This window comes from Chaetodon auriga, chromosome 12 (assembly GCF_051107435.1).
Source record: "Chaetodon auriga isolate fChaAug3 chromosome 12, fChaAug3.hap1, whole genome shotgun sequence".
NCBI lineage: Eukaryota > Metazoa > Chordata > Actinopteri > Chaetodontiformes > Chaetodontidae > Chaetodon > Chaetodon auriga.
Window position 1 is genome coordinate 10,740,856 of NC_135085.1, and position 22,938 is coordinate 10,763,793.

The 22,938-nt window shown below is 41.7% G+C and overlaps 1 protein-coding gene across 6 annotated transcripts; it reads right to left on the minus strand.

Annotated features, from left to right (window-relative positions):
* Positions 1–1,295: 1,295 nt before the first annotated feature.
* On the minus strand, positions 1,296–21,989 carry crtc1a (CREB regulated transcription coactivator 1a). 6 transcript variants are annotated; one of them, XM_076744623.1, is made up of 15 exons: positions 21,801–21,989; positions 18,257–18,373; positions 16,527–16,652; positions 14,520–14,581; positions 13,860–13,954; positions 12,505–12,590; positions 12,374–12,414; positions 11,688–11,881; positions 11,364–11,509; positions 10,753–10,845; positions 9,187–9,279; positions 7,126–7,230; positions 4,491–4,574; positions 4,189–4,369; positions 1,296–3,338 (listed from the first exon to the last, which is right to left on the minus strand). In XM_076744623.1, the coding sequence occupies exons 1-15, from the start codon at positions 21,924–21,926 to the stop codon at positions 3,133–3,135; spliced, it is 1,755 nt and encodes a 584-aa protein (XP_076600738.1). In that variant the 5' UTR covers positions 21,927–21,989; the 3' UTR covers positions 1,296–3,132. The 6 variants fall into 6 exon arrangements, with proteins under 6 accessions (XP_076600738.1, XP_076600740.1, XP_076600739.1 ...); XM_076744625.1 differs by having other exon boundaries at positions 11,688–11,866; positions 21,801–21,987; XM_076744624.1 differs by having other exon boundaries at positions 9,187–9,276; positions 14,520–14,579; positions 16,525–16,652; positions 21,801–21,964.
* Between the last annotated feature and the right edge of the window lie 949 nt (positions 21,990–22,938).

Below are 22,938 nucleotides of genomic sequence, written 5' to 3' on the forward strand. Positions count from 1 at the left end.
AGCAGAGAGTAAAGAGCCACAATGACATATTGCAGCACAGTATTTCTCAGTGCATTTTCTCACTTTGACATCATATCACATAAAGCACGAAAAACATTGTTCCTACCATACAGCAATATACAAAGCTAGTCTAGATTTACCATGACATAATCAAACTCTGCAGGGGTTGCACAGAAAATAAGCACATACTGTATATTGCAGTGTAAAACATGGTACCAAACAACAGCTTCTACATGTGCATAAAAGGCTGATTACGATATTTCTGATGCTTTTAGGCTTCAATTAGCAGATACGTAGCCTACACGTGACGCTGAATTAAAAAGAGACAAAAGACAATATCACCAAACAAGAAAAACAGAACACGGCGACAGACGAAGCTGACCCCACCCTTCAAAGGAGATAAAACCCAAAAAGTCATAAAGGGGGAAAAAACAAGCCCAGAGATTCATGCAGTCACAACATAGTTAAAATAGAAAAAACACTGCATCAAAATCCAGAAACATGATGCATTCAAAACATTAGAGTATTTTCCAAAAAAGAAAGGAAAAAAAAAAATTTCTTCAAGCTCAACAACTTAATGTCAACAGTTTTGATTTCCATTATGTGAGAATAATGGTGAGAGACGCTGGCACAGGAGGACCTTTACACAGACACACACAATGTTGCAGCTACAGAAAAGCCTCTTTCATAGTGTGGAGTATTGATGGGAAATGGCTATAGTGTCCTAGAAATGAACCAAAATTCCTTTTATGGGCACTAAGATAATAATTACACCTGGACTGAATTGCAATATAAATTCCTTAAAAGACTTTTTAGGGATTGATTGATCCCATCTGGCACAGTATTGTGATAATACGCCCTGCACATTTCAAATGTACTCATCTGAGAAATCACACTATACTGTACCTGTATCTTTGACTACTTCAATAATAAACTTTTAATTTGCTATCGAGTGATTCGTATTAGCATGTTTCTTAGATTAGAGCTGCAGCACAGGAACATGACCAACACACCTCTGATCACCTCCATCCCAAAATACAAATACCTTCCCAAATTTAGGAAAAACTGTGTAACAGTAGACAGCTAACAAAATACTCATTGATTAAGTAAAAACAGCTCTTTTAAATAGACTATCTGTATATGACTTTTCAAAAATAACTATAATTTAGCTTTTTTCATGTTTTTTCTTTCTTTTTTTTTGTTTTTTTTTACAAGAAGGCAAGTTTAATCAAAGACAGGGCAAACAGGTCCAGAGCACATAACAGTCACAGGGATGGGAGGGTGGGTTTTGGGGGGGGGGGGGGCTTAGTATATAAACTCTCATAAGTCAGTGTTTTAAATAAATGCATAAAGTGCAATATGAGAAATGGGATTGGGTTATGAATGAATCCAATGCATCCACTCACTCAGAAACACACAGACTTCGCTAAGGAGCAAGCAAACGCATGAAGCCGTATAAAAGACCACAGAGACATGGAACAAATCATCAAAGGGCACAGACGACACGAGCATGATGAGGAAACGGATATTCAGTATCACCGTAGTGCCGAGGAAACAGAAAAGTCCTAAAACTTAAAACAGTACGGCGCATCTCCTCTGCAGGGAGAAACAACAACAGGTGAAATATATTTGGTCCTACAGTACATAAAGGCTAGATATGAGAGGCAATGAGGATGACAACATGGCAGCAACACAACTGTACAGATGTGACCTAAATACATTCTCATTGCATCAACAATGCTGTTCTAGTATAGAGGCAGTTCAATTGTCTGGAAAAATATATATATTTCAACTACGCTGAGGTCACATCTTTGGGAGTAATCCAGGAGAGTTTGTACTGTGTGCCACACGCACTGAACCTCTTTTCTCTCCACACCAAACTACTTGGAAAGAAAAACGCAGTTTCAAGAATATCAAGAGAAATGGAACATGGCACCATCGTCAGAATGTTGCACGTTGGCTTCCTTTTGAAAGGGTTCATTTTTATCTGTTTCATTTTACAGTCCTAAATCCATCGCTGTAGTTTTGCATAGATACCATTACGCAAAATCTAATCACATTCTGTACATGTAAAATATAAAACAAAACAAGCCTTTAAACATCTGTTTCGTAACAAAGAACTCATTTATCCGTTTGGGATCTGTCTGATAAATGACCGTGACAAACGATATGGTCGTGACTGTGGACTGAGTGATGGAGAAAGATCAGCACACCTCAGAAATACAACTACAGTAATGCAACCGTGAATGATGTAGGCCAAACCAGTTGTAAAACAGTACAAGTTACTTGACAATTCGAATGTTTTTTCCTCGTTTACATAATTCTCATCTTTGCATCAAAACCAAAATCTCAAGCTATTAAGGCAAAACAAGTATGCACAGTGATTTGTGATTTCATGCATAACTGATGACGGCTGTTTACTATGGTGAAATCAGAATTCGGCATTTCCTAAAAAGAACTTCGGCGGCGAAACAAATCACTAGTCGTCACTCAAGGCTTAAGAGGAAATTTGGGAAAAATCAAAGCAGGCCTGACTTTGGCTTCTATGACAAATCACACAGGGATTAGGACTAAATTTATATCCAGACTGAATGCACTACTGAGAACAATCAGCTTGGCACAGAGGGAGGCTGAACTTGATCAAGCCACTCTATGTTAACAGGTGAGTGAGAAGTTTACTGTAGATCGTTACCGTTTGCTCTGCAGACATGGTTTAGTCAGTCACTGATGGAGAACAAGAGACCTTCTGCCCCTGTGATCACGCTCCCCCAAATGAAAACTAGGCATCAAAAGTAAATCAAAGATCGGATGGTCGTTTGCAAGAAGTAGTGACAAAACCACGAACATCAATCATACCATAAGTTGAGCGTCATCAGTCGTAAACCAGCTTCCCGGTTCTGAAGAGAAGGGAGGCTAGCGGCAGTCTTCAAAAACATTTCAATGCATTTTCCTACAAAGATCGTTTGTTTAAAAGCTCTCCTGTGGGGTGTGATTGTGGTTGGTTGGTGTGGAATCGATGCTCTGCCCTGACGAGGTCTCGACCTGCGCGCTCCAGAAATCCCCTCCTCTTGGTTTTATCTTCTCAGATGCAAAACCGGCAGCAGCATCCACACGCCGGTGCACCAGCGGTGGTTAGAGCCGGTCGAGGCGAAACGCGTCCTCTGTGGCAGGGTCAGCAAGAACCATGTCCGGATCGTTGAGCATGTGCAGGCCATCAAGCGTCAGTGGGTCGATTTTCAGATCGTCCAGCGGGAACTGGGAGTCGATATCAAAGCTGACATCTGTGGACAGTGAGCCAGTCAGGTCCTTGGGCAGGCTGGGGGGAGACTCTCCACTCACTGAGCAAGACAGCAAGTTAAAACAAGGATTAGTTGTTAAATCAGTTGGCACATGTTTATCTCTGCGGGGTTTTTAAGGGGGAGTGGGAAGATGGTTAAATTTAGAAATCAATGGCGGCAAAAAGAGACAAATCTGGGTTATGATTTGATAATAACCTGCTGTAAGAAGCTCGACATCTTGACATCTTAATTACACATTTCAGTAAAGAGACAGTTATCAACAGACGCTGTTGACTTTCAGACACAACTGAAGGAAAACTCAGTGGGGCTGAAAAATCCTCCTAAATGTAATTTCAATAGGTTTATCTCTTGACATACAAGAGTTTAAGTTCTGAATTTGGGCAGCATTTCTTGGTGATGTGACTGCCACACATGAGTCCCACTCATGTTTGACAATGTGGACTGATGGAAAGCTCAGTCAGGATGGTGCACGTGTGGAAAATAACTTTCCTCTTTGGAAGAAAGCTTGTGAATGCAGCCAGCTGTCAAGTGTGGGATATGTCAGCGTTAGCAGTAACTCACAGCTCACACTATCACTCATTTAGAGATTGTTGGAAGTTATTCACCTTTGAATGAGCGGCAGATTAACAACCGTGCCAAGTCATTTAAAGCCAGTCAACTGTGTATACAACCTAACGCATCATAACAGCCCAGCAATGAATCATATCTCAGTGAGGCCTTCAACGCTCAGCTTTAGTTGACACGGTGTCAGAGAAACCGTCGCTACATCTACACACGCGAGCAAATATGAAGCACAAGCTTTTCTGGTTCGGGATTTTGGAAATCTTCATGAAAGAGCCGCAGCCCTCTACAAGCCTTAAGTGAGCCACATGATATGTCGAAGCAGCACCTGTGAGAATGATGTTGGGGATGTTGCCATGGCTACTGTAGCCCAGCTGCTGCGAATCCTGCAGGTTGCAATGGCCACCAGTCAAACCCATCATGAGCGCCTGGGAGTAGTTGAGGGTGGAGGTCTGGTTGTACAGGCTGTCGGAGCTGATGGGGGTTTCAATCATGTTGAACTGCTCCAACTGGCAATCACCACAGAAAGAAGAATCACATGTGTTGCTGCTGTACCGAACATCCAGTCACTCTAAAGCAAGAGCAGGTGGAGAGCAGGTCTAAAAGTGGACATGACGGCTTTTGTCTGACCTGCTGTGAGAGAGCGCTGGCCTGAATGGACGGGAGCTGCTGGTCGTAGAAGTCCGCAAACACGCTGCCCAGTATGGAGTTGTGCTGCAACAACAAACAGGCCAAATCTGTTTATTTAGACTCTGGTAAAAACTCCTAGCAGGCTGGAGAAGTTTAACATGAAGTGCAGAGTATGAAAAGGACACAGTCAAAGCAGCGACAGGACCAGAACAACAAAGTGCCCAATATCACCTCCCAACATCGGAAAATCGAATTCTTTCGAGATGAGTTTGCTAATCCACAGCCAGTTGACGTTCACTAATGCCTCCAGTGTTCTGCATGTGTGTGATGCAATATTTGTGTATCTACTGCAGGGAAGAGAGAAACTGCTTCACTGATTAATCGTTTTTCATCTCAAACATCAACATATCTTAAATGTGCAATGACGCTGGAGGGGATGGCACACACAGAAGAGGCAGTGAACAATCAGGTAATAAACACACAATTCAGAAGCAACATCTTCGTTTTTAACAGACGTTTAAAGCAAGACACAGACAGCAAACATAAGACAGTCCAACAAGGATTCTGTAGCCTGCTCTTTCAATAAGATGCAAATGAAACTCTGCAATATTTGCAAAATCTTGCATTATTAAGTGTTTGTTGTGACTGACAGATGTAGCAGGCACAGCGTACATTCACAAAATTATGTATGAATATTTCATAAAGAGAGCTACTTAAAACATTTCACCCCCTTTAGCAGCATTTTCCTTTCTCCAGAGCACTCAACATTTTACGGAAATGGCTGAAAACTGCAAAAATATATATATAATTTGGAGGGTGTAATAAGGAAATAAATAAATGGCTGACTGACTTAATGAACAAGCAAACAAATGAATAAATAAAGGATTTTGTTAATTGCATGAATAATAACCACAAGTTCCATCATCATAGACGGAAATCCACCAAATGTCAAAAGTCAGCCAAAGGGAAGGACGGAGACGTCTCACTTTCCTTCCACACGAGCCTCCCCTGCTGCCTTCTGGCCTTGGTATTTTAATTAACACCACCAAATGGAATGAAATTCACATGAAATAAAGGGAATCATTGAAATCCTAATCCCCTTTGTGACTTTATTCTCCCTCCACTGACTCATCCAGTGCAAGCTAATTCTCTTGAAGTCTCTCATTTAAATGTCCTCGCTGAACCAGCAACAGAAGTTCTCCTATTTCATCGTGGCCTCTTAATGTATAAGTAATTGGATCATATTCTCAGCTCGTGCTCCTCCTAGTTCAAAACCAAATTATCTGTGTGTGCTGCAGATGTCCCCACAGGGCAGAGCAGGATAATAGAGCACACAGCTTGTCAGTTGTGGTTTAGCCCATGGATAACCTCAGGACTGCGAGTGAGCCACTTCAGCTCGGGAGAGAAGTGGGTAAGCAGGACAAACATATAGAAATGCAGACACACGACGTACATCGCTGCTGTCACTTGCCACATTTCTCTCTCTTAAAAAATGATATCTACTTATTTATTTTCAGCACTGAATCTAATACATAATATATGCTTGAATGGGTAATCCATAGTTTTGTTTCGGGAATGTTTTCCAAAAACACTTTGGGAGGTTAAAGCGGTAAATGATTTACAGTCCCACCTCCTTACCAGGATTTCAACTGCTTAGACTGAGTCTGACACAGAATAACAACCCTGATCCATGTTTACTTTGGGTGTGTTCAGTTTATCTTAAAGAGCCACCCTGCAAGCAAGGCTCAGTTACTCGAGATTCAACCATGGGGATGATTAGCAGTGTCTCCTCAACCAAAATAAAGAAAGAAAGAAAGAATAAAGAAATTGAGGGGGATTATGATCCCCCCTTCCATTCCACCTGAAGTCTCCATGCTGGTGCAAAACCACAATAAACATAAAGATCTGATAAACATAGAAAAACAACAACTTCAGTACAGAGTCTTATATAGCAAGACTGGGGAGGAAACGGTGGAGATGCAACGCAAATACCACAAAAGCAGCAGAGAAGGAAGGTCAGGGACACAACTACATAACAACACATCAACGACATGTGTTTCAAGAGACTGGTGGTCAGATCTGGGCAAAACAGGGACTACACAGCCGATCAGCATTTGATGTGATCATATTCTGATGTACAGCTTTCCTGTGTCACTGATGCAAAGTTGTTTTTCTCTCCAGAATGTTTCCTGAAATACTTGACGACGTTTATTTTGACGTGCTTTTATCATGTCATAGCATGAAAACCACAGGTGTTAATTAGTGACATTAACACTGGTGTTGTGCATGCTGGGAAACGTCCACTGACAGAAAAGCACCAGTGAAATTCCTGCTACAACACGCTAAAATGTCAGCTGTGAAAAACTGCTCTGCGTGTCGATATCACAAGATCCTCTAATTGCCATTATTTCTGACCTTTTTTCTCCTTGCATATTTACAGAAGCAGTGAATGAAATAAACTGACATCTACTTCTTTTTTTTTTGCCCAGATCTGCTAACGTCAACACAATAGAAGCAGCTGTAGGGGGGCAGCCACAGAGTCCTACTCGGCAACGAGAACCACAGAACTACGATGCAGGGGACGGTGACTTGTATGCGGAGCGAGCCAGCAGCTCACTGGTTCACACGCCCTTACTTGAGGCGAGCCTCCAGGTGAGAAGCCTTGATTGGAGACGGGGGAGGTTGGAGACTGATTGGCAGAGGATCCGACCCTACTGCGGTACTGTTGGAGGGAGGAGGCCTGATACAAGAGGACACGGTTGAGTTATTGACATTGGAGGGTGTGTGTGTGTGTGTGTGTGTGTGTGTGTGTGTATACTGGATATGGAGCTTTGTTACGGGTATCTCTGGTGCTTGTCTCTCTGTAGTTCACACTTAAATACTGATTTGCTTTTTAACGGTTAAAACCCAGAATACTAGCAACTAATGCTGAAATACATTTGAAATAATTACAGCAGCGAACAGCCCGTGCTACGTGTAACATCAATGCATTAATAACACTGAACAAGATCTGGGAGAAACAGAGAAAACTACAGGGGATTAATTAGGAGAGGAAAAATGTTGCCAGGAATCCAAGCTAAGCGAGTGAATTCTGCAAAACTGGAGGATCAGAGAGAAGCGACTCTGCTCTCTTCTGTTCTGTCATATCTGCTCTTTTCTATCTACTCACCCAACAAAATCTGAAGAAGCATATTTACACGAAAACAAAGGCTTCTATTTTGATCACAAAATCAGCTCCACTTAAGCAATACACCACCAAAATGACATCACAGAAAATAAGGTTTAGAGGTGGATCAAATGAAGAATCTCTTATTACTCAAACCTCCACATTCCTAAACTATTGATAGATAAACTACCACAATATTGGCAGCATGAGGCAGAGAAGTGATAACACAGTTCAGGGTCTCTGGATACAGATATTTAAACTAGTGCAATGATTATTTCTGCAGCAGACCTGTTTGAACTCTCAAGAAACTGAAGGACGATAGTATTTTCCATCATCTCACTGTAACTGTATTTGCTCCAGATCTCAAATCTACAGCTTCGACATGGAAGTAAACAAAGTGGCGCATGAGACAGGCTGGAGAACTGCGCATGAGCTCCGTATATGTGGTTAAATTAACAGAGAGGTACGTCTAAGCCGTGTTTCCTCACAATGTGTCACTTGACCCCACGCTGCAAAGTCTATAACTGAGAGCAGGAGAATGTAGGCCACTTCATTTCTGCAGTTATCCAAACACATTCCCACTGCAACAGAAGTAGAGCAGCGAGAGCCAAGCGAGAGCCATTTCATGCATTAATTTGGGAGGTTTTGTCTTAGTTCTGTGCAAAAGCTGCCATGATAAAGAATCAATTACACGAGCGTGGAGATTTGTGTTCAAGTATAAATGTTAAATAAAAGAGTCATAGACTATAGACAGCACTTTTTCAAAGCAATCACGATGCTACTGAAGCCAAAAACGGCCGTGCCTGCAGGTATTTCTTAATGACGTTATCTTGGGATAATGAGATAATCAATACATCATCACCAGAAAACAAAAGGTCGCTTCTTCTTTTTTTTTGTCATGTTTATCAGAGCTCAAGGGTGTCAGAATGCACTGATGGTGTCTTTGGTGGATTTAAGCTGAAAATGTCAGATCGATGAGTATCCATTACTGATCAAGGACATCAGCCTGTACTTCAATCAAGGCGCAACACAGGCAGAAATGACGTCTCTCTGTTAGTTATTCAGTCTGCCACGGCCATAGGCTCACAGGCGAGTTCAGTGATCCTGCTGATATTCATGATACATTATCCCACGATATGGAGAGATCATCCTTTTGTTTTTCTTTAGATAATGAGATAAATTAAGCCGTTATCGCGAGAAAATTCGCTTTTTATCTCGGGATAATGAAATAATTAACTAGAGATAACAGCATTAAACAAAATAACTGCAGCACGGCTGTTCTCAGCTTCTGTACTACACAGCTGAGACTTTCCAGAACAAATGCACTCTCGAACAACTTCATATCACAACGCCAAGGAGTCTGAGTACGTTAACGAGGCAGCGTCCATCACCCAGACCAACACATCTGAAAACACATTATTAAGAAAGAAATGAGCAGCAGCTGGGAAGAGCCAGTCATCGCTGTGTTGCAGTCACATATCAACACTGTGACACACTGATGTGATGCAGATAGATGAGTCCGCGGCTCACCGTGTTCATGTCTATGGTCATGTTGGTTTGTGAGGACGTCTGGTTGTCTGATGTGGAGTTCACAGAGGACGACAGCTGGACCAGACCTGTCTGCTGGAGAAGAAAGAGTGGAGCCATTAAAAAGGGACAGACATCACGTAGTCATCAAGTACCAGTTAACAGCTTTAATAATGGCTCCTCACAGGTAGAGCACATCAGTATCTGCTGTTAAAGCATGTTGGCAGAAAAAGATTTGAGGGCACATAAACAGCTCCAGGCCACATTATTATGTACATCAAGACCTTTCATTTGAAGTGTTTCTTCATGTATGCACAGTAATTCAATTTCCAGTGGTTCACATTTCAAACTTGACTTACATTTTACATTTATTCTTACTATTGTTTTATTTATCATTTAACAGTCACATATCATACACATCCTGTACACGTTTGTCACAACTCATTAATGAATAGATCTGAGGAATCCTGCCTACAAATGTTTACATTCTATGTTTTTGTCAAAATAAATATCAAATATCATTATTAGATGTTCTTTTACGCTCAAATATTGGTAGGTATTAAGAAAACAACTTAGATTTGCGAGAGATGACTCGAAAGAACTTGACTTTTTATATCGAGAAGTTACTTTTTGTTTTGGAAACACGATTTTTAGTGTAACGTGTGCAAACCTGGCAACCTAATCAGACGCAACAGAGCAGCAAAGGCCAGAGCAGGAGGCAGCAATCATGGAGGGGGCGTGTCTTTATATAAAACTTATTGGCTCATCAACTGTTAGCAAAAAGCTAACGTCTCTCTGCTTGAGACAGCACATGCGTGACTTACTCCCACCTCTGCTGCTCAGGTTCAACCACGACTAAACGATAAACTCTCAACAAGAAACACAACCCCGCAGAATTTGAGACCCTTTCATCGGATCAATAAAATCAGTCCATCAGAAAAAGGTACTGAGATCAGAGATCTTCACATAAATGACTGACATGACTGCATGTGAAGCAGCTTTACAGAAAAACTGCACCACACAGTCTTGGAATAATTGCTGCGTATGGAGCCTACATTGGGTTTAATACAATTCCTTATTTTTGCATTAAACAGCAGTGATTGGTAAAATCAAGCATCCTTTCAATGCACCATTTCAGTTTTGCATAAATATTATAATAATCGATCAAATCTGAAAATTCTTGCATTAATATTGGGATTGCAAGATTGCAGGAATTAAGGAGCTGGTGAACTGATATATGGGAAAGGGGTTGATGAACAAACCTTAAACTCCTCTTGAAAAAACTGAAGATCTAAATTGACAATAAAGCAATAAATCTGTAAAGGACAACACACCACCTTCATTCACAGAGCTAACCCATTCATGCTTTGAGTGCAGCGTGTGTTTTAATCTACTGACGCTAACCTGTGCTTCAGATTCCTAATCACACACTGCAGACTTCATTTTGCTCTCGTCTCACTGAGCTAAAATCAATCCACATAATGAAAAATATGTGAGTGCAAAGCAGCTGAAGCTCTTGTGTAACAGTCAGCGTGTGTGGATCGTGGTGGTGGTGGAGGTGAAGCTCACCTGCTGGTTCTGGTGGTTCTGGGACGATGGCTGCTGGTTGAAGAAGGCATACTGGGACAGCTGCTGCTCAAGGTTCATGGCATTGATGGCCGCCTGCGGAGAGCACAGCAACAGATGACTGAGACTGATGTTTTATGGAAAAAATGCATTTTTTTTTCCAACATTTGCGGCCTGTTCAGCTGACTGATTTCAGAATTAGGGTCAGTTTTATTGCCAAGCATTTTTCCACATACAAAGAATTTGCCTTGATATTTTGGTGCATAACAATAAACACAGTAAGAGAAGGAAAAGGGGGGAAAAAAGAACTACAAGGATGCAAAGAATCATAAATAGAAAACAGAAAAAATGTAAAATCTAAATATATGTGTTTTTTGTACAGTGTTTGAATCAAAGAGGATGAAATGTGCAATAAAACAATCCTTAAAATCAATTTGTATGTACCTAATTGCTCGTTCTGGGTATTCTTTATCCCACAAGCACAACCTCATACCTCTCATACAACAAAAGCTCAATCTGAACCACTGGGAACAGTCAGAAATCAAACACTCAATAAGCCGGAACCACTGATTTTCTGAGGACCACTGCGATCTGGGCAGAGAGCGGGGCTGCACCTGAGAGAGAGTGAGAGGTGGAGATGTTGGGGAGAGCTGCAGGTTCTGGTGCTGGTGGGAGTCTCCTGCATTCAGGATGAGAGGAACCACGTTGTCCTGCCCAGGCTGCATTTCCATGGTTACTGTGGGCTGAGATGTGTTCACTCCTACCCAGCACACAAAAACAGAATAAGGAAAGAGTTTTTTAAAAGCACACATGGAGTCAGAGAGAAACTGGCACCAGAGAGTGCTAAATGCTGAAATGACAAGTGCTTAATATCCTGCACAAAACTCGGAGAACATTTTCTATGTCAAATGTGAGCAGACCGCTGTCGGCAGTGCTACCTTGCGTGTTGGCCAGGGTCTGTGTGCTGTTGGAGGCAGCTGCTGCATCATCTGAGTCGAGCGGGGTGGGCAGCGGAGGAGGAAACTGGATGTTGGTCAGGTCAGGAAGAGAACCGCCAGTGTTGTGGGCTGCTGGTTTTAATGAAGCAGTCAACTGCTGGTCCGGAGATGGGAATATGCTGCAGAAAGCAGACCTGTGCAGTGAATAACCAGCTTAATTCAGTCGGAAAAATTAGATGAGCAGGCTGATGTCAAAGACAAAATGAGGGAACAGAAACATCAACACTGGATATCTTGTGCGAGTCACTGAGCAACACTTGAAAATGTTTTCCAATACAAACACCTCCAGAAATATTTGGACTCGGTGCATTTGGCCACTGGTGCTTTTGCTTTGGCTCCAGACTGTTTATGACTTTGGCGGTCGAGAAGTAAATGCAAATGAAGTTTAATGACAGTCAGATGGCTTCAATTTAAAGCAATGCTGAATTCATACTTGTTCATTTGATGTGTGTAAATATGCACTCAATCTGAAGCTGCGAGCCTTAAATACCAGTTTCCCTTCACCATCCACTAAAACAGTGCAGCCATAGCAAAACATTTTCATCATCATTTGATTATTTTAGTCAGACTTAAAGAAAACATTTCCTCAGTCCAGTTCTACACAGGAAAACCAGTAAAATACTCACTGGATCCCTGGAACTTTGCAGGGCTTGGACCTTGAGAAGTTCTAAAGAGGGAAAAATGATTTACAGTTAGAGGATTGAGAGGACCACAGAAAACTGATAGAAAGACACTGATGTGAGTGTAGACGTTGCACCTTTTTGCACTCCCAGCTCTGTTTTTGTCCATCTTCGTCAACCTCTTGTTTAATAGCTTCAGCGCCTGGTACAGTGAGCAGCAGAACTGGAGAGATGGAGAAATGGCAAAAAGAAAAAAACCAAAAACAAAAAAAACAAGCTCCTCAGTCTCTTGGGTGTACAGATGTCCAGCCTGTTTGAGCTTATAATAATCACAGCCCACATGTCCTCGTTTAATATGATCGAGTGATATTTAAACACAAAAAAGAATGGAGGGAAGATAATAGGAAAACAGGCAATTTAACACTTAGAAATAAAATGATAAAACACTAAAATACTGAATGACAGTGATGGGCATCACCAAAACACAAATTCAAATGAAAGTGCTGCTGAAATCAGAATAATCCGCCTCACACGGCCATTAGCAGTGAAATTCATCGGACACTTGGATGCGCCCCGTCTTCTCAGCAGTCATTTTCCTCCTCTGCCTTCAAAGCCACATTCAAAACCCTTTCATCATACACTGGAGGGCACTCGACTGAGGCGCCAAGAGAAAGCAGCAAGACACCACCAAAAATAAGCAACAGAGCAGAGGGAGAGGGTCTGCATTGTGTGTCATGTTATCAGCACTGTGATAAGTCTCACAAGGATGCTGTGATGGCGGTGGCAGGTGGCACAGACGTTGATAGAGATGTGATAGGTACAGGCGTGTTACCGACATGCTGACATACGAACGATTGCTCTGTGATGATGAAGATGTTATCAGTATATATGTGAGGGAGGGTCAGACGGATTTAGATGTGAATGGTTGCAGTGCGAATTTTTTGCATTTATGTCAGACTGTTGGATTTGTGAAAAGCAGCTACATGTTCAGCAATACTTGGCCTGGTTGTTACTATCATTTGGCTGTAGGAGTGATCATTTTACTTAACTTGTATACTCCTGTTACAGTTGTACATGAGTGACAGCGATATGGTAATACCAATTCTCACCCTGGTTATATTTTTAATAATGTTTTTTCTATTGTTTGATTCATTTTGCTGTTATTGTTCTCTTCTCTGTTCACGTCTTTGATCCGTGTCATCTTACTTCTTTTAAAGAGCAAGACAAAGTGCTGCAGACAACAGAAGAAAAGCTCCTGAACATGCTTCAAAACTGTCTCATTAGAACCTGGTAAACAGCTCAGCTCATACAACATGTATTAAGAGGATCCTATATGAGCTCACTATGACACAGCCATACACTTTTACGTATATCTCAAACTACAGGTCAATATTTCACGAGTATGGTGTTACTGAGCACGTTCTTATGACTTAAAGAAAATAAAGTTTTAAGCAACAACTTCTAACTGAAAACTCCTTGAGACAATGCGTACCTCGTTTTGGCTGCAGCTCCTGTGAGCCTCCGGTGAAGGAGGCCTGCTGGGCAGGAGTTAATGTGCTCTGGTGCAGTGCTGAGTCAGAGTTTGTCCTGCAGCAGAACAATTAAAAACAAAATCACACAGCATGCATCAGTGCAATGTACCGAACAATCTAAGAAACAAATGTTGTCTGTTGGAAAGCACCGAAAACACACATCACTCAACCACCATTAATAAAAACAATTACATTACATTTAAGGTTTCAAATGGGCATAAAACACTATTATCAACACAATTTAGTCATATGAACTGATTCTTAGGCTAAATTAAAATGGGGACTCTCACTCACATGTTTGACTCATCACATAGTGTGCAACGTGCAGCGCTCTAAAGTCTAAATGCAGTATTTTGACCATGATGCCAATCGTTGAAAGTTGCTAATTGTGTGTTTAAGCAACATGTTTTCATAGCCAGTTTGAAAAGTCTCGTATTTTGTTCCATGTCTTATATCTCGTACTGATCTGACTCTGCATCTTCATGAACAGAGCAAAGCAGCACGGTACAAATCTGGATTATTACGGAAGTGAAGGCTTTATTATGATCATTATAAAAAGAGTAAACACTGAGATATACAGTCATGCTCAGACAGCATTTCATCCTCGCCGGCTGTCTTACCTCCTCCAGCTGGTATCAGGTGGTGGTGACAGATATACTGAGCCATATGGACAGCTGTCAATGTGAGATTTCAGGTTAAGAAAATACAGCTGGAGACTGAAAGTCTTGGCAGATTCAATCCATTCATTCCTGTTCATTCTTTAAACACAAGGAGACACAATAAAAAGCACAGTGCTGGTGGTATCGCAAATAGACCGGCGCGTGATAGTCACATTCGTACCACAATCATAATTTGACTTGAATTAATTACAGGCTGAAGTCACAGAAACATCTGTTAACATCTATGAGTCACATGTAGGCAACCGCAGTGAAGAAATCCCATAAAAAAACATACAGCCTGGAAAGTTTGGTGATCTCTGGATAAATGAAGTGAGAAAAACATTCACATTTCTGACCTCAGTTAGCCTTGTGATCCTATTGGGAACACGGAGCACCTGCTTTGGCACAAAATCCTGTTGATTTACTTGATTAAATGTCACATAATTAATCCACAGACTTGATGAAAGTGCAACCCGAATCCAAAACAGTTGGGACACTGGGCAAAACAGACACAGGATGCAAACAAACTGTGTTTATCAGGATGACGAAGTGTTCCCGAGCCCATGTAGTAATATACCCTCACCTGTTAGCAATGAACCTGTTTACCTGTGGAATGATCCAAACAGGTGTTTTTGGAGCTCCACAACTTGTTTGAAACGTGTTGCTGCATCGAATTCAGAATAAACATATTTTCACAAAAATCAATGAAGCTGATGAGGTAAGACATTTAATATATAGTCTTTGTACTGTTTTTAGTATATGTCAAAAAGGATTAACAAATTGTCACGTTGTATTTTATCTATGTTTTCACACATCATCCCAACTTTTTGGGAATTTGGCACTGACCACACACACTAAGCAGACGTGATTTAGATCTGCTTAGTGTGATTCTAAACGTGATTTTTGTTGAGACTGTGCCAAATGGGTGTTTTTTTAAAGCCGCATTAGTGGTGCTGTTGAAATGCATTGCATTATATTGAAAGGTGTTTACAGGTGGGGACAAAATATTTCAAAACAAGGACAAACAAATCAGTGGCACCACAAACTGCAGTACTGCTTTCAGAAAATTAAAACATTTTTGAGGAAGAACATAGTCATTAATCAGGCAATTTGATGAATTCTTCAAAAACCTGTGTCACTGATCTTCAACCCAGCCTTTAACAGGAGAACAGGAAAAGACCATGTTGATTTCTATCACAATATTACCATGAATAAATACTGTGGGTATAAATCAGGCAGCTTTCTGCTCAAAGGCACAGTCTGTAAGATTTGGCCTCCTGTCGACGGCTGCTCCAGACAAACAGTGGGCAGCATATCACCAGAGTGACCATTATCTGCTGCCCACTACACTCTATGCTGTAGCTATCTCTGGCTGTAGCTGCTAGCTGCCATTAGGAAGTTAGCTCAATTAGCCATGCAGCTAGTGGCCCTAGCTGACTGAGTCTACCCAGAGCAGGAGCTCAGAACACTTGACTTCAAAAGGTTGCATTTTTCTATTTAATAAGGAACATAGTTGTAAAAAATATTTTCTTTTTTGACATTTTGTGAGTTTATTTTGTTTATTTACTAAAAAAAAAAAAAATAGCTTAGACACGTTGTGCAAGGTAGCAAACTTGCATACGTGTCCCAGCTTAAACTATGAGGGGCGCCTCTTGAGGTACAAAGTGGTATTACGAGACAGGACGGGCCGGGGCTAGCTGGTTAGCATGCTAACTTGAGTTGCTAACACAATACAGAGACATCTTTGACATAACATCAGAACTTCTTCACATTCTGTTGATATGTTAGCTGATTGTTTGAACCTTTTAAGCTAAATTCTGACCATATCTTACACATTGTACCTTTAACCAACCTTCAGCAAAGCCTATGTCAGGAGTTTTATATGAGACTCAGGAGTGCGACTGAAAACAGCAACAAAGGAGAGATGTAACAGGCACAATTAACAGACTAACAGGTTTTAAAGGATATCTGGCGTCCATGCTTGTCGATAGAGAGGGGTTTTCGGTGGGGTGACGTGATGCGGTTCCGGTCTCGGTAGACTCTGTCCACCAACCCGTGGTGTCGTGTCGATCTGTTCATGTCCAGCCCTGAATTCTGACAAACGAAGTCAGAAGAAAATATAATCAACTGGTCAAACTGTGATTCTGTCACATTAGGCAGCTTTGAATATGAAATGCAAACAAAACTAAATCCTTTCTTAAACCTGTCTAAGTGGCAGCCATGATAAGAGCTGGTCAAACTCATTAAATGCTAAGGAAAGGAGCTTCAATCCTTCCTTTTTTATCTCCTTCGGGATCAGACACACTGGATCATCCCTATGAAAGGAAAGGAGATAATGTGGTCTCACAATTCCTTACGACCACATCAGACCCATATCAGTACCTTCCACCACAGTCAGGTCGTCCAGCACTTGGATTCTCTCAGCACTGTGGTGTCTTTCCTGAGTCCTTATGAATTCTTCTTCACGTGTTTCCTTCACGTGCTACTTTTTTCACTATTCGACTGCATCCCCGGAGACTGTGGCACATTTCCTGTTCTGGCGCACAAGTAGTGATGTGTTTTATGTCGACCAGCAATGATTGGTCTGCCAGAGCTGAAGCAGGGAGCAACCGCAGCGACGGAGTCGGCTACATCAATAAGGAGTACAGTGGAGCTTATGGCGATATAAGCACATCTAAAGTGTATGATCACGCTCACTGCCAGAAGGGGGAGACAAAAGTTCCCCACTGCAGGTTTAAGCTTTAAAGTCGTTATACAGGGATGAAAGTTCATGGAGCTCAGGGCAAAAATTACCACAGAACAATGGAAAGTTCCCATGAAAGCAGAAATGAGGACCATTTTGTTTTGTTCACACAACTTTGCTGAAATATTTTCTTCAGTAATATTTGCAGTCATCAGCTGATTCATAGAGGAACTGAGCCTTGACAGGGAAACAATAGCACTAACTCCCACCCAGCTCTTGCTGTAGAAACCTAAATAACTACTTCTCCTGCTTGAGTTGTGCTGGGTTGTTGATGGGAGTGTCTCAGTCAGATTTAACTTTACATCTCTGTCCCCACAGAATCATTTCTTTTATATGGACAAAGCAAAGGTCTAACCCTACTACGAATGTCACTAAACTGCATCACCAAACGTTACCTTGTTTAAGAGGTTTGTCTTTCCACACATGCATGTCAGGACAGTATACGTGTACATTTGTTTTTCCAAGGAAGGAAATGAAAGCGTTAATATTCAGAGGATAAAGAGCTTCACTCTGCAGCGATAGATGAACATTTCTGCTTGGAGCGAAGTTCCAGAATTCTCGACCTCGATGTTAAGCTCTGATACCTTTGTGTGCCCAGAGCAAGATGTCGTTCCCAGTGCATTTTGGGTGAAAAGAGGAGCAGCTTCTCTCTCTCATATATATACAGACTAACACAGGTGGAAGCATTGCTGTCACACACGACTATAAAGCTAACGTACTTGGTGGAGTATTATCCCAGGAAATGAGGATCTCGGGGTGTTTAAAAAAGCCAATGCAAACATTTTTACAGAGCGGCCACAGGTTGAATCAATAGTGCAGGATGTTACTCAGCCACAGAGATGGGCACAATGGATCGCCAGCATTCAATGCAAATCTATGACTGGTCATCTATACAGTATTTCAACTGCTGCTGAAAAGATGCAAAACAACGAAGAACACCTAAATGATGCCTCACCTGAAAAGCCACATCGACAGTGCCATTTCCAATCTGATTGACGTTTGGCAAAGATCCTCCGTAGTACTGCCCGCGGTTTGGTCCCAGCTGCAAATACTGAGTTTTCTGCAGCTGTAACTGGAAGCAGAGAAGCACCACGTAAGACAAGAGGTATTAATGGGAACTTCATAGAAGAAATAAATATGGCTGTTTCTCAGTCAATAATAAGATGCATTCAATATTATTACTAGTGACAGTCAATGTGAATTTCCAGCAGGGACACTTGAACATTTCTTCAACAAGCCCTTAATGGACTGTGACAAAGCTACATCGCTAACTCCTTTGTTCACTATTTGCCTTCAAGAACACTGCGATCATCTGCTGCTGGTTTATTGGAGGTTTCCAGCAACAGCCCAAAGAAAATCAGAGACGCAGCATTTGTCAATTACGCCTCAAAGCTGTGGAACACACCAGATATCAGAGAAGCCAGCTCGATAAACACTTTCAAAACAAGGCTAAAAACTCATCTCTTCACTTCAGCCTTTAGCCACGACTTCCTGATACAGGCCTGAAACTTCTGCGCTTTGCCTCGCGCTGACACACTGCTGCACTTCTTTAAACTGCTGTATTTTACTTGATTGTTTTCATTCCATGAGCTCTAGATTTAGCTTTATCTTATTACTGTTATTCAGTGGTTTTATTTTCCATTTTATCTATTCTCCATAAAAAGGATTGCAAGGGTTAGCAGGAAAATAGCCATAACTCATTAACGATTTGTCCAAAGACTAGACCTGCGAACACATATTCAGGTCATGGTTGGGAAAAAAGTCTCCTAAAGCATTTTGAGTCTGACCCATAGGGGGCGCCACAAATTACAAAGATGTTGTATTTTGAAACCCAGCAGGTTCATTTGCACTGATGACAGTTATTAACCTAAACCTGAACTGCTACACTGACTGGTTCAAGTCGGCGTGACATATCACATATTTGCTCATAACTCAGGATGCCTCAGAGCCATCCAGATCTAACTCACCGGAGACATCCTGCACTAACTCATGAACGTTCCCACCGAGTTTCGTTCACATCTGATAGAGGGGGGACAAATGGCAGAACCATGAGTGCATGATTACTGAAAAGCTGCAGGCTTTGTGATGATGAAACAAGTGTGTGATGAGTCTCACTCCATCTTTCAACAGAAAGAAAGTAGCTGAAGTGATCTTGTTCACCGTTGTGAAGCCTGAAAGCAGCTTTTTTAATCTTATTTTTTACTATTATTATCCAGTGGGTTTCATTCTCCCTCTTAATTAACATTAATTATGACATTCTATCAATGTCTTCATGCATCTCTATCTTAATTTTCTATCATTATCAGCTTGGGTTTTATTTTACATTAAATTTCAATCCCCGTTTTTATGTTCATTGTCTTTTTTATGTGCAGCATTTGGAGCATGTCATTTCTTGGTTTTAAAGCACGTTGAGCTGCATTTCTTTTATGAAAGGTGCGATACAAACATCACAAATAACGGCAAGCTTATTGTTACTATGAGTAGTAGCAGTAGTATTAGCAAAATACCACACAGGGGACAATTAGAGACCTTTATACTAATCCAACCTGAATCCTGCCCCACTTTAAGTCATGTGATTGTGTTCTATAGACCACTGAAACTACCTCATTTATTTAATGTTGTCACAGCATTGCAATGTGAATTTAACTTTTTCATGTGAAGAGATGGTCAGAAAGTTTAGGATGGAAGAAAAGCTCTCCAGAGATAATTCAACATCGGCTGAACTCGCATCACAGCAGCGTTCATTTCAGAATGACCTCCAGTTCCATTTCCCATCAGAGAACCCATAACCAGTCAATTAAATTTTCCCATGCAACCCGACTGCTCACTGTGAGCAGAGCAGAAAATCTAATAATAACAATTACTATGCCTGTATCACTGGTGTATTTTGATAAGCCTGTAACCTCAGAGTTTATTTTTTACCTACATTCATACGGACTCTGTTGACAAAGGATTACATATCGTAGCCTTTCCGGATCAGGAAGAGGCCACTCACAACCGCAGCGAGACTGAGGCGACACAGCCAGAGAGAAAATAAAAATAAAAACAAAGGGCGAGTGAAGGGGAGAGAGAGAGAGAGAGAGAGAGAGAGAGAGAGAGAGAGAGAGAGAGAGACGGGGTGAAAAAGATGAAACTCTAAACCTGAGGCCTACTTCCCACAGGTTTGACTTTGACGAGAACTTCCTACCGTTTGACTATGCATTCATGAAAATAAAAAACAAAGCCACAGGCCTCCATTCAACACGACAAATGGGCTCTCTGACTAACCTGTCTGGACATGTATCCTAAAATACATGTTTATACACAACCGATTCACGCATTTGTTTCTAGAAAATTCAACAGATTTGAAAAAACGCCATCTTATTAGCCGTTTATGAGAGGAAAGCCAAACATCTGCTGAAGCTTCATTAGCAGGCCTTTTCCACAGCAGACATTTTCAACAGTCTGCTCTATTCAGGTGTCCCTGTCAGTCAGGACAGTGTGACACTGAGCCAGCATGCACAATAACCAGGACCTTGAAACTGAAGCAGGTAAATGGAATGCAGCCATAGTTAATTTTAGGATTTACACCTGTGCTTTTCCTACTCTGACAAGTCAAAATATTTTCTGTGGAATAATAAGAATAGCTGTTTTTTCCCGTCCTGTCATCAGACTAAACCTGCAGTTTAAAGACAGAGGGGGGGAATGAAAATAATCCTGCAGGAGCTCAGTTTCATAGGATGACAATCAGGACATATTCTGGTATTTTATATTTCCACATGCACATTGACTGTGACAGCATTACAAAAACGGCGCAGCAGCTCCATGTTTGCTGTACAGTTAGAGTCTGTCAGCCCATCCTGCCGCCACTCAGCAGCAGTCACTGCTGAAGCCCTGCCTCCATAGGATTTATTTTGAAGGCCTGTATTGAATGTGGCTTTAAGTCCCCATAATCTGCTTGTATTCATCTTTGGTGTAAATGTCATTCATGCTGTGCAGCATTCAGGCCCGCAGACCTGTCAGACAAGTTTACAAAGGCAGGGTGCAAACACACCTCGGAATATATCACTGCCATGGGCTACTTCACACATCACGAATCATTTGGTGCTCTGTTAGAAAAAGCATGTGTGTTTATTTTGCAGCGGCTAACATCGTTTTTGTCTAACCGCCTCTTCTCGGAGAGCACGAGACGAGAATCGTCGCTGCAGTTGGACGCGCGCGGTCAAAGCAGCATGCACGCCCCTCCGCTTTCCACTTGCGTGGGACAAAAATTATAATAACTTTTTTCGGACGAGGGTCCCTGTCATCCATATTTACATACAGGACTGCGACCTCCTGTCAGCTCTGCTCGTTGTCGTTGTTGAGGGAAAAAGGCCACCGTTGGCAGGAAGCGTCGTTTGTTATTGTTTACCTATTCTGTCCTGGCTGCGTGCATATTTGACAGCTCGCTGAAAACAAACGGAGAAGAGGAGGTGGTGGTGGTGGTGTGGGGGGGGGGAAACAAGAAGCGGTTTCGTTACCCTCGCCGCCCGGGTAATGCTGAGGTCCTTCATCACTTCTTCAAACGCCGCCGTCTCCTCTGCCTGCTTCTGGTTATGTAAAGCGATTTTCTCGCTGAATTTCCGTGGATTGTTCGAAGTCGCCATGTTTCGCTCTTCTGCTCCGTTTTCCTCCGGTGGCCAGTGTCAAGAGACACGGAGTGAGGACACGCAACTTCCGGTTAGAGAGGTTGACACAAATAAAATACCGCAGAGTCAGAGCAGTTCAAAGCTGACTCACTGCCGCCATACACCTGCAGATAATTGGGATGTTATGGCTAACATGTTAGCAAACATTTACCTACTTCTACACTGAGATCCCCACCCTAATGGACCTGTGTTTCTGACCACATTTTAGCTCCTTTTCTCTTGATAAATATATCAGTGTCTTCAACTTACTCATTGTCTAATTGTGTGCTGTCTACACTGAATTTGCTAAGTTGATCACTCAAGATTTGTGAAAGAAGTGTGACTGGATAACCAAACCAATAAACCTTTGTCACTGTCCTGTCAGGCCAAGAGAAACACTGGTGCTGCTAATGACATACAGTATAACATTGGCTCCAGTGGCTCCATTCCATTATATGTCAGCTATCCCCATGAGTAGGCGTACACAACAGCAGAGCCCTACCTCAATGGGATGCAGCCATCATTAATTAGTATTATTAATTAGTGCTTTAGTGCTGCAAGTTTCTAATTTTCATTATGATTTTGCCACTTTTTTTCTCAATTAACACATTATTTTGTTAAGTGTCCGGAATCATAACACGTGCCTATTACGAGTTGTTAGAGGCCAAAACAAATTGAAGATTAACGGCTGTCTAATTAAACATTAAAAAGTTATCAATTCATCATGAAATGAAAAGGGTAAGAAAAATATATAATCTTCACTTGACTGTCGCTTGCGTTATTATTTAATCATCTATAGCTAATGGCAGTTTTTCTGATCGGCTAAAACTGAAGTTAGCTCTTTTACGGCAAGGCATGCTTTTATTTTGAAGCCAAAATCGTCCGGTTTTCCGCTATCTACACGGTCGTCTCTGGCGGACTTGACGCAGCTGCCTCAGTGAGGCTTTGCGTGCTCACGTCGCTGCGCGTGGGTGTAGCGGAGGCGCCCCGC